This window comes from Meriones unguiculatus, chromosome 5, assembly GCF_030254825.1.
Source record: "Meriones unguiculatus strain TT.TT164.6M chromosome 5, Bangor_MerUng_6.1, whole genome shotgun sequence".
NCBI lineage: Eukaryota > Metazoa > Chordata > Mammalia > Rodentia > Muridae > Meriones > Meriones unguiculatus.
The window spans coordinates 115,908,125-115,920,548 of record NC_083353.1 but is presented as its reverse complement, the minus strand read 5'-3'; the positions used below and the strand labels follow the sequence as shown (position 1 = coordinate 115,920,548).

The following is a 12,424-nucleotide window of genomic DNA, read 5'->3' as shown; positions in this document are numbered from 1 at the left end:
AATAGGCTGGGGTGGGAGTGTCTGCTTTGTTAAAGCCTCCCCGGGCCTCTTCCAAGAGCTGGAGGAACTGTGGCTGTGCAGCCCTGCCTCTTGGCTTGCCATCTGTTTGATATCAGAGGGAAACCAAGTGACATGGGTTACACATGTGGGTCCAAGCTGAGCATGATGTTTTGACAGCCACCTACATCACTCTCCCTCTCTCTTTGTCCCAGAATCAACCTGTACGAGTTGATGAAGAACAACAGCTTTCAAGGCTTCAGTCTGTCCATAATCAGGCGCTTCACCCTTTCCGTTTTGAAGTGCTTACAGATGCTTTATGTAGAGAAAATCATCCACTGTGATCTCAAGCCAGTGAGTACAAACTGTCCAGGCTGGTGGGGCTGGCTACCATCACTGTTTTCCAGGGTGGAAGGCAGGCAGTGTTCTTCCATAGGTGGAGATGCAGTGAGGATTAAGGTCTACACACTGTGGAGATAAAGAGGAAGATGACAGATTGAGGTATTTAGAAACAGAAAGACTGGAGAGCTTCCCTACAGGAGGGGGAGCATGGCTGGTGTCTTGCTCATCGAGGCATACTGCAAGGAACCCTGGGAGTCTGGATTTACTCTGTTGGCACTTTTGATTATCAGCCACTGCAGGCCTTAAGAGAGTTCTTGTCAGGTGTGGTGGTAAATCAGGAGTTCAAAATCATCCTCCGCTGCATAGAGCGTTCAAGGCCAGCCTGAGATACACAACACGCTGCCTTAGATTCCCTTTCCACCAATATTTATTACTGCATAATTAATAAAAGAATTGGAAATTATAACAGTGCCTCCACAAACAGCCAGTAAAATCTTACTGGCGAAAGCCATGAATAGTCGTATTGGAAAGAACCATCATGATATGGAAAGGTAAGCACATCCCTATTGAATACCATAACTTTGCATAGTCAAAACTGGTGGACACTTGGGCATGATGCACATGCAGGCAGATCTCCGTTCAGTTCTCATCTTTACTGGCATTGTATACAGCTCCGTAGCTATTTGGATTGTTTATTGAGTAATCAGTTTTGTTTTGTTGAAACGGTTTCATATAACTCAGGCTGGCCTCAAGCACTATATCTAGCTGAGGTTGGCCTTGAACTCCTGATCCTTTTGCTTCTACCTCCTCAAGTACTGGACCTACCGAGGTGCGCCATGGTGCCTGGCTAGGAATCACTGTCTAGATCTATACCCCACTGAACTACCTGCTCTTCCTGAAGGCAGGAACCACTTCCTCTCACCATTATGTCCTCAGGACCTAACACAGAACCTCGTACCAGAAATACAAGGCAACAAAGGATTCTAAAATGAGTAACGACTGTCAGTGGCTTAGAACAAGCCCCAAAGAGCTGGTTCAAAAACCGCTCTAACTCATAGACAGGAAACTATTCTTAACTTGTCCTTATTCTCTTCCCTTCATCCATAGAAGTGGATGAAGAGAAGCAGTTTTCTTTTTGAAAACTGCTAAGTCCTGGGGTTAAACTTTTGTGAGTAAAGATTTTCAAGACAGAAAGATAGAAAGATGCTGTCCTGACTGGAGCCTCATGAGGGTGGAAATATACTAATGTATTCACCATTCCCAGTTCCAAATCCTCAGCTTTCCAGCTCTAAGGGGTTCCATGATACTTAAGATCTTAAGATTTAGGGGACTGAATCCCACCAAGGAAATTCACAAAATTTTCTCCAGCCAAATTATCAGGTAACAGGTTTCTTTGGGAAATAGGTCAGGTGTGCTCAATAAGTGTATCCCTTTGGGGATGTAAACACAGACCAGGAGGGTGTTTGGTGAATATGTATTAAAAAGTAGGAAAACGGTTTTTGTCTTTATTGTTTACTGTGTACAAGTTCTGAGTTCCCATAGTCTTGCTCCATTTTAAGAGAACTTTCTCCCAGTAAGAATGGAGAGGGGAGGGTGTGTCTGTCAGTCTTCCATTGCTATGACAAAACATTTGTGGAAATCAGTTTCTAAGGAGAAGGGAAGGTTTTGGTTTGTTTGTTTGTCTGTTTTGTTTGTTTTTTGGCTAATGTCTTCAACCCAAGGTTGGTTGTCACCATCATTTTTGGAACTGTGGAGAAGCAGAGCATCATGATACAAGGCTTGGAGAGTGAAGCTATTCATTTCATGGTGGCCAGGAAGAGAGTTGAACAGAGTGCTAGTGCTCAGTCCCCCCCCCTTCACTGCCAGCGTTAACAATAGCATTTCTTATGAACATTACATCTATTCATCCAATGGCATTTGTAAGGCCTTATGAAAACCAAGCATAGAACCAGGTACAAAAGATCATGTAAATAAACCCATAATCATCAGTAGTTTTTCCACAACCAGTAGGGGAAAAGGCAAAATATACACAAAGAAAGGAACGCAAAGCAGTAAAGATGAGGTCCAAATCAGATAAAGACCACAAATCAATGGGAAGTCCCAGGAGGAGGACCATGGAATATGGAGAGGATGTGGGAAGAGGACCTTGAGGTGGTTGTATTTGAATGGGACAATCCTTGTACGGGAGTGACATATAGGTAAGGAAAGAGCCTAGGCAACATTAATTTAAATAAACAGCATACATCTTTTTTTTTTTTCCAGGAAAATATTGTGCTATACCAGCGGGGCCAAGTCACTGTTAAAGTTATTGACTTTGGGTCAAGCTGTTATGAACACCAGAAAGGTAGGCCCTTTGCCAGCCCCTCTGTCTGAGTTCTGCTATTATAAGTTCTCTCTTTCTATACCAGGCTACCTGGGTGCCAGCTTGGGCAGCATACATTTGAACCAGGTGTTTCACATCGCTGAGTCCAAGTTTTTTGTTTGTTTGTTTTTTATCTATACTAGGAGAAGGTTGTATCTAAAGAGTGTATGGACTCTCTGAAGTTCTCATAGTCCGTAGTTAAATGACCCATGAGCACCAGGTCCCCAAACTGACTAGACATACTTAGATTTACTCCAGGGCTCTGGAATATTATAGTTCCCAGGTGCTCACCTTACAAGCATCAGATCCGAATTTTTAGTGAGTAAAAACTTAGTGAGTTTGCACTTTAGAAAATAATCACCCTGCAGTTTAAATTTCATTGCCCTTGATTCATCTGTGGACCTTGTACTTTTTTCAAGCTAGAACCTGAAAAGAAACCCTGGAGCGTATTCATACCAACCCTCACTGAAGTTGACTTGATTGATCATCTGCCTTTTACAAGTCTGATTTAGAGGACAAGTCCCAGCTATATGACATTCATTAGTCTAGGTTAAAAAAAAAAAAAAAAAGGAACCCACAATATTGTCTTACAAAAGTGAGATAGTGTGTGGTAGTGTGTGCCAGGGGACCCGGAGGCAGAGATCCTCCTGCCTCTACATCTCAGATCCTAAATGGTAGGAATAAATGTAGGAAGTTTGTGTGTGTGTGTGTGTGTGTGTGTGTGTGTGTGTGTGTTGGGGGGGGTTGATGTTTTTCTTTCTTTTCTTTTTGTCTTTCTTTTTTCCTCCCTTCCTTCCTTCCTTCCTTCCTTCCTTCCTTCCTTCCTTCCTTCCTTCTTCCTTCCTTCCTCCTTCCTCCTTCCTTCCTTCCTTCCTTCCTTCCTTCCTTCCTTCCTTCCTTCCTTCCTTCTTTCTTTCTTTCTTTCTTTCTTTCTTTCTTTCTTTCTTTCTTTCTTTCTTTCTTTCTTTCTTTCTTTCTTTCTTTTCTTTTTCTCTTTCTTTTCTTTTCTTTCTCTTTCTCTCTCTCTCTCTTTCTTTCTTGTTGCCTCTTTTTCTCTTTCTTCCCCCTCCCTCTTCCCGCTCTCTCTCTCTCTCATGTTATTAGTTTGTTTTACTTTTAAAACAGACAATTTAAATTTACCTTCTTGGAATTACTCCTTTGGAGTTCCTTAACAATAAGCTAACTGAGATAACAATCAGCGGTTGGGAGGCTCAATCTATTGGCAGATAATGGAATGGGACCTAGATACACTTCCTTTTTCCCAAGAAGCCCGAGAGTTGGGGCGGGGTGTGTGCTTTATGAGGGTGGTGCTCTAAATTAATTACTGCAGGGGCATCTAGAGAGAATGTTTCATCCCGCTTTCTCTCCCTTTCCCCAACAGTGTATACGTACATCCAAAGCCGGTTTTACCGATCCCCAGAGGTGATTCTGGGCCACCCCTACAGCATGGCCATTGATATGTGGAGCCTGGGCTGCATCATGGCGGAACTGTACACTGGATACCCACTGTTCCCTGGGGAGGACGAGGTGGAACAGCTGGCTTGCATCATGGAGGTGAGGGGGAGGGCCAGCCACCATCATGGCTGACTTCCTGGAATAATGTCCGTCCTCAGACTCTGGGTTTCATCACTCCCTGCAAGGGCAGTACCATGCATACTCCTCCACTTCCTAAAGTATTTTTGAAATGATGTACCTCTTACATTTTGCTGAGTGGAAAGAGAATTTTTTTTTATCATGGTTTAAAAAGATGATGCCCTTTTGCTCACTGTAAATACTAACATTTTAAAATAAAACTGTGATGCTAGCTTTTCAAATACATTGCCACAATGATGATGATGATAAGACTGAAGCCAGTGTGGTCTGATAATCTACCTAAAAATCAGGTGACTGTGTTCTTACAGAACCGCACCCTTCCTCTGGTTTGTTCTTCTTTCTCCTGGAATAGGAAGATAGGTAAAAAGAGCTGCAGAATGGTAATTTGGATGGAATTAGCACTGGTCTAGGAGTTAGTACACCACGGGTCCAGCCTCGGATTTGTGTTTATGGAATGCCACAATGTTTGCTGTTGACTGTTGAAAATGAGGGTCAGGATGGGTGTTGCTAAGGCTAAAGCACCCTTGAACCTTCCCTGCTTCCAACACCTGGGAGACTGGGTGTGTGTGAGCTGTGCTCCCTACTTCTCCAGGACCTCTGAAGGACCACAGAACTGGGGGTGGGTGTGGGTTATGCTAGGTATGCCAATCAGGACCGGCTATTTTCTCTTTGTCTTATTTATACACCTGTAAGCTTCAGAGAAAACAGTGACCAGTCAGTGCTAATTTCTTCTTCTCCAAGAATGTCCTTTTTGTCTTCTAAGGGCCCACTGCTTATCTCCTTTCTCCCCTCCCAACCCAGTGGTCTACACTGGGAGAGGTCTTCTCTTTCACTGTGGTCTGCATTGACTGATAGGAATCTGGATGCTACTATAGTGTTTTATGGAGGCAGCCTGGAGTAGGCACTGTCAGACCTATTCTCTGGGTCTGCTCTCCCCTGAATGTTGCTAGTTAAATCTCTTGGTCCTTAAGTGTAAAATACAAAACTTGGCCAATGTCCCATATAGATCTTGACAGCCTTTGTGCTTGTAACTCCACAATAGTGACACAGCCACACTCTACTTGTTGAAGGTGCTGGGCCTGCCACCTGCCTACCTCATAGAGACGGCTACCAGGAGACAGGTATTCTTTGGTAAGTGCCATGGTCTTACTCTTTGTCCCTTGTGTCCAATGAGGTGTCATGGGCCTTGACAATAGATGGTAGATGAATAGGTAGGTAGGTAGATAGGTAAATAAATGGATGGATGGATACATAGATAGATAGATAGATAGATAGATAGATAGATAGATTTTTCTTTTTTCCAGCCCCATATTGAAAGGTGATAAGGAGCTGAAGAGATGACAAGTGATGCCTAGTAGTGTGAAAGATGGAAAGGTGCTTCTCACAGTGGGACAGGGTTACAACAGCACAACACCCAGGAGCATGAAAGACCCCATTTCTCTGATCTGTCAGCTAGTTCTGCAACCACAAAAAATTAAAACCATAATTTCTCCTAAAGGTGAACCCTAAACAACTTGGCCTCTCTTGCCTTTCACTGAGAAATGAGGGCAGAAACTTCTGGCGTAGTGGAAAATTCTACTGTTATAGTCCACCATTCATGGAGACGATGATGGTGATGATTTTGTTTGAACGTGCAGAGCTGGGGTGTCTGTGTGTGGAGGCCACATGTGTGTACACAGGGATGCCAGCGTTCGGTATTATCTTGTACTGTTGTGTTGGGACAGTGAGAACAAGTGTCTACTCACCCCAGATAGGGAACTGATGACGGACTGTGATAAGAATAGCATCAAAGTCCATTTGGTTTGAACCAATGAGTTTTACCGGGGTTACTTGTAGGAGTATGGGTGAAGAGTTACAGTCACAGACACGACTTAAGCACAGCTGCATCACCAAAGGCCCAGCATGAGTCAGAGCTTGTGAAAGCTGCAAATGTGAAGCTCATTGCAAAGTTGGCAGACAGCTCAAGAGGTTGGAGAGTGTTTCTTTCGGGCAGCCCAAGTGGTCTGAGCCTCTTGCAAGTAGCTCAGCTGCTTCTTCGAGGCAACGGTTATCTCTAGGCAGTTCCTACAGCTTATGTGTTTGGGGAGAGAAGCAAATCTGTTTCAGGAACCTCCTGAAGCTTTTGAGTTGCCTCCTGGGACTAATGAGCTCTGCTGTAGGTTGGCATGGGTCACCCCCCTTTGGAACACCCTGAATCTTAAGGAGCTCCCCTCTAAGATGGAGGTTTATCTTGAAAGGAATTGCTACACAATGGGCATATTCTTTTGTCACTCTCTACTTTAATGTTTGGGACACACCCCTCACACTGAAGCCATCCCCTACATTTTGGCTACACTAGTTGGTCAGGAAGCTTCTTCGTCTCTCCATTCCCCATTCCTGGAGTCACAGGCGCTGTCATATTTGCCTTTCACATGGGAGCTGGGGAGCTGAACTTAGGTTCTCATGTTTGAACAGTGAGCACATTACAAACTCAGCCTCTGAGAGTCACCCAAGTAGAGGGAAGCCAGACATGAAGTAGCGGAGACTGCACAGACAGGGGACATTGCTAACCAGCCACAGTTGCCAGGCTAGTTGACAGGCTCCCGTCAGCTAAGCAGTCCGGTTGTCTTAGTCCTGATTCTTGACTTGAAATGTCTTCAGAAAAAGTAGGCAAATCACACATCACTCTCAGCCTTCTCCATCAGCAGGAGGGTTAAAAGCATCCCCAAAGAGAGCCACTAAGACAAACGATTTCAGGCCTGCTGGTCAGCATGTACTGGTTTCCCCTCTGCACTATTCAGCAACAAGCCATGGTTTCAGACATCCGGGATCCTCCTTCAGGTTTCCCTGGAATCTGAAGGCCCAGCAAGCAAACACATTCAATAATGGTTGGTCTTGTCCCATGCCATTCAAGTTTTTCAATTTCTCTATGTCACCTCATATTCCTGGCTTGAGATCTGAAGACCTTACCTTTGGACAGGGAAGGGTCCATGTTCCCTTAGTACACTGCTCCCATACTTACCTTTTCTCTTTGCACATAGGGTTTACACCTTTAATCCCAGCACTCAGGAGACAGAGGCAGGTGGATCTCTGTGAGTTCAAAGACAGTGTGGTCTCCATAGCAAGTTCCAGACAAGCTGGGGCCACACAGTGAAACCAGGGAATACAAAACAACAGAACTTCACTATTCAGCACACCCAATACCTATCATACAAACACCACTGAATCCTGAGAACACAGTGGATACACAGACTGTGTAAATACACCTGTTTGCTTGCACACTTTACAAGGTGTGAAGCCAAGTGGCCAGTTCTAAGCATCGTACAAGAACCTCAACGCAGTTCAATGGTTTCACCTTTGAAGGATGCATAAAACATCCTCAGAACCTTCCAGACTTCACAGGCTTGGCAAGGGTCCTTTTTTAGCAGAAAGAGCTGAAGAAAGGCCATTCCAAGTCATTTCTTTTAGGGCTAGACAAGACCAAACACTCAGATGCTGAAGACATTTTGGTGTGACCTTAAAGAATTAATGGGATGCATCAGCTTGTGTGTCTTTGTAAATGAGTTCTGAAAGCATTCTAAAGTGTCCTGCTCTGTTCTGTCCTGTGAGTGCCCTCATTTTTCCTTTATTGGGCAAGTGAGGAAGGAGCAAGGGCATAGACAACCCAAGGAGGTACAACACCTTCCCAGGGGTGGGAATTTTTGACATTTGTAATTTATTTTTATATCATTAACATACCTGATATCATCTAACATTCATCGGTGGGAGACAAGCAACTTAAACTGTTTTGATATGGGAAGCATACGGCGGGGAAGAGACCCAGGACATACAGGATAGTCGGAAAAATTGTATTTGGTATCGGTTGTAGTCACTACATAATATCTGTCGACCATTTCAGCCTAGCTGATGCTGCGCTGTGCTTGTGTGTATGAGTGGAGAAGCATGGGGTTGGGGCAGCCATGTCAGACAGGGGACAAAAATGCAGCGGAGAGGCTTGTGGGAAGCAGTGTGGTTGAGTGGACAGCTGTGAAGAGACTGCTGAGTGCTTTTGCCTGGAACTAAATACGGAATGTTGTTTCTCTGAAGATTCCAAAGGCCTTCCCAAAAATATAACCAACAACAGAGGGGAGAAAAGACACCCAGATTCCAAGGATCTCACGATGGTGCTGAAAACCTATGACTCCAGCTTCCTGGACTTTCTCAAGAGGTGTTTGGTGTGAGTTTGTTGGGGTGTCTTTGCTTGTGGGCTTCCTGACTTTTAAGTGGTGTGCTTTCCCATGGGTTCGCTGGAGTCTAAGGCCCAGGTAGGTGTAAGAGCCAGTCAGGCTTTCATGGTGAGTGTTGAAGTATTCAAGTCATTTCATGTGTTTGAGTGTGAGTGTGTGTGTGTGTGTGTGTGTGTGTTTAAGGTTGTCACCTTGTCTCAAACTACCTCACAGAGAGATTGCAAGGCCTAATGTACGGCACTTCTTGAACCACAGCCATCTCTTCAGTAGGCCTGTTCTGCTGTTTGTATGCAGTGTACACAGTTCCAGGACACTTTGGTATGCCCCCTGGATTTAGGGTTCAGACCTCCAAGTACTAGGCAGTTAGCAAATAAAGGGAGCTATAAACTATTATGATGTTTGGCAAAGCTTGGCTATGGCTGCTGTTTAAAAGGACTTGGCAGCCTGTGGCTGTTGATGGGCCATGTGCTTTTTAAAAGCAAGTCATCATTTCTCTCTGGGCCTGTTTCCTCCTCCTGCAATGAGTCCTACGTTGAGTCCACCAGTCCTACACTGTTCAGTATTTTCAGGAGAGTGTGTCTATATAATCTCTCATTTTTCTGGAGGGGTGTTAGCAAAATATTCTGGGCATTTCATGCATTCCAGATCTTGGGCACCAGCCCAGAGGGTGATCAGTGTTACTAGAATCCTCTTCTCATCTATGGGGTAGAGTCACGCCGTTTCCTAGCTGAAACCAAGGAGAAGTTTCCTGTAGCTCATCTTTAGCGCCCCCCCCCCCCATGTCACCCTAACCTCTGACTGAGGCTGTAGAACAAATGTGACTGAAACCAACACTGAGACTGGATTGAGGGTAGGGTTACCCATAACCCCACTCATCCAGAACAGATCAGGAGCAAAACAGATCTATCTATCTATCTATCTATCTATCTATCTATCTATCTATCTATCTATCTAACTATCATTTCTATCATCCAGCTAAGCTACATCTATTTATTTAGTGCAAAGGATCAACTGCTCTCAGTTCATACAATGAAGTTATGTTGACAGGGCCTGCTACCCAACCTGAAATCTCTTAAGTAGCAAATCTTTGGGATGACAGGCTAGGGGCTCTGAGCTGAAGCGCACAGGGTTAGATGGAGCACGCTGAGCCCTGCATCTCAGTGAGGCAAAAAATTCAGGAGAGGGGCAATACAGCTCACCAGCCGTTCACTTGATAACTGAGAGCGTGTGTGGTTGATGGTTTTGATGAGTCTAGAATGTTCATGCTGCCTTCCTCTAGTCAGAAGCTTTGCCTAGCATGGACAAGAGTCAGAAGTGCCATGACAGAACCATAGCAGACAGCCAGTCAACAGTGCTTGCCAAGGTTTGATATTTTCAAAAGAGTGTGTCTTTCTCTCTTGTTCTAGAAACGGAGTGACTTTAGTGATATTTTTTGGATAGCTGAAAGGAATACGACTGAAAAAAAAGGGTCAGTTTTATCCCGTGTAACGCTAATGGGTAGATGTTAGACTTGGCTGAAAGTTAGAGGGAAATAAGTCAACCGTGGCTCATTAAAATTGGACATGAAAACATTTCTGAATATCAGAGATTTTCAGCAGAGAGAGGTAACAAATCATATGAACCTAGCTCTTTGGGAGGCTGAAACAGGAAAATTTCAAGCTTGAGTTGAGCCCAGGCTAAATAAGATTCTTTTGCAAAGTAAAATTGAAAAGTACCAGGATGTAGCTCCCTGGTAGAATGCTTTCTGGGAGTATGTGAGGCCCTGGGTTTGATCTCCATCATGGGAAAACAGAACTTTTCAAAACTGAAATCTGTGCTAGTGCCTAGTTCCTGAAGTTAGTTTAGAATGTAAAATGATTTATGTAGAAAGTTCTGTAAAATGAATTGTTACTCTCTTAGAAATTTCTTTGACTTACAACCCTTATGCATCTTCAGGTTTTTAATTTTTTTTTTTAACACAGGGTTTCATACAGCCTAGGCTAGTTTCAAACTCACTACTTACTTGAGGCTTTAAACCCCTAATTCTCTTGCCTCCACTACCCAAGAGCTGGGAATAGGCATTGCCATCACTCGATGCCCCCTTATGAATCAGAGATCCTGTAATTTTCTTTCTCCTTACCTTTGGAGGCCATCGTTTGAGAGCTAAAAGATGATTTCATCTTAACTTGCTGAATACTAAATTTCATTGACTAGTACTTTATCTTAAAGTAACATTTCTTTCTTTGTTGTGGTCTGAAGGACTGGTGCTCAGGGTCTCACACTTGCTAGGCAGGTCCTCTATCACTGAGCTACAACTCCAGCCCTTAAGCAATAATTCTTGCAAGAGAATTTCTAGGGATCCTAGATAATTTGGCATTAATACAGTACCTGGTTCATTATGCAAATTTTCTTTAGTTTGTAGCCACTTTAAAATTATGCCATCATCTCTGTTCTTTGATATCTTTGAAATACAACACAGCTAAAATAAATTAAAAAAAAAACACCTTGATGAGGTTTTTAAAATTATACTATGAAAAGGGAAAGCCAGCAGTAACCAACTCATGTTGGGCTGTCTTGGTGTCCAGATGGGAGCCTTCTCTGCGCATGACCCCCGAACAGGCCCTCAAGCACGCCTGGATTCACGAGCCACGGAAAATCAAAGCACGGCCCAGGCTGCAGACCCTGAGGAAGCCCAGTTTCAGTGGTTCCTCTGAGATAAGCAAGGACAAGGCTGAAGAGCTTCAACCCAGCAAAAGCAAAAAAGGTACCATGTAAGGAGCCAGCAGCCATGAATTGGGCCCTGATGTCTGTACAGGACATGGGGTAACTCAAGTCTGACGACACCATCACAAGCTTACAATTTCCTGGTTTTCTAGGTTTCCTTTTTCAGCAGCCACAGTTTTAATTGGATTCTCCCTTTTGGCCTCTTGCCATTAGGATTTTCCATTTTTTGATATCCAATTCCCTTTCTCCTTCCTCTTTCTTTTGTTATGCTTACTCCTTGTATAATATTGTCGCTTTTTATGTTTTTAAAAAATATTTTGAGTGTCTGCGCATGTGTATGCCAGTGCCCACAGAGGCCCGAGGACGTTGTCAGATCCCAGATGGTGCAGTGGCGCACGCCTGTAATCCCAGTCCTTGGGGGCGGCAGAGGCAGGCAGATCTCTGAGTTCAGAGCCAGCCTGGTCTACAGACAATTCCAGGACATCCAAGGCTATACAAAAAAACCCTTGAAAAACCAAACTAACCAACCAACCAACAAGCAAATAGACCACCTGGAGCTGGAGTTACAGCCTTGTGGTTTTTGTAACACTGCGTGTGGGTAGTGGGAAAGAAGCACTGGTCCTCCAGAAGAGCAACAAGGGCGCTTACCTGCTGAGCCATCTCTCCTGCCTCCTTTATGTTACTTATAATGACATATAATGGCACGGGGCAAATTTTTCTTTGCAGTGTAATCTAGTAAGTACAGGTTCTGCTTCTACAGTGCCACTTACCCCTCTGGGTACCAGGTTACACATGTGTGATAATGGGCATTCTGCTTATTCTGTGGGGTTTGGGAAACGACCAAATGAGTTAGTGAGCACAAAGTGCTTAGAATAATACTGATCACAGAATGTTCAGTTTTCCCAAAACAACGTTAAGAGCCTGACGGCAGAGTTAGAAGTCACAGCGGCTAACATTTGAAGGATTTCTTTGTCCCTTCCTTCCTTTGGCAGATGAGACCACCAAAGAGACTACGGACAAATTTAAAGACAGCTCTGAGACCAACCTTCAGAATTCCGGCAAACAGCAGAGCTCTCTCCAGCCCATGGGGGAGACAGTCCAGCTGCCTCACCTAGCAGACCCTTCCGGAAAGCCAGAGACTGTTGCTGGGTCAGAGGTGTCGGCAGAAAAACGAGGCACCTCCTCCCCCAAGAGCACAAACATTTTACCACCCATCATTTGA

General features: G+C 44.3%; 1 protein-coding gene across 1 annotated transcript in view; it reads left to right on the top strand.

The window, feature by feature from the left end:
- Positions 1 to 12,424, top strand: part of Dyrk4 (dual specificity tyrosine phosphorylation regulated kinase 4) — a 33,422-nt gene extending 20,998 nt beyond the window's left edge. Inside the window, exons 8-14 of the mRNA XM_021631749.1 lie at positions 213 to 351; positions 2,602 to 2,683; positions 4,083 to 4,255; positions 5,365 to 5,425; positions 8,360 to 8,489; positions 11,064 to 11,242; positions 12,195 to 12,424. Of these exons, the coding sequence (XP_021487424.1) occupies positions 213 to 351; positions 2,602 to 2,683; positions 4,083 to 4,255; positions 5,365 to 5,425; positions 8,360 to 8,489; positions 11,064 to 11,242; positions 12,195 to 12,424 (994 nt within the window). The remainder of the gene's footprint in view (positions 1 to 212; positions 352 to 2,601; positions 2,684 to 4,082; positions 4,256 to 5,364; positions 5,426 to 8,359; positions 8,490 to 11,063; positions 11,243 to 12,194) is intronic.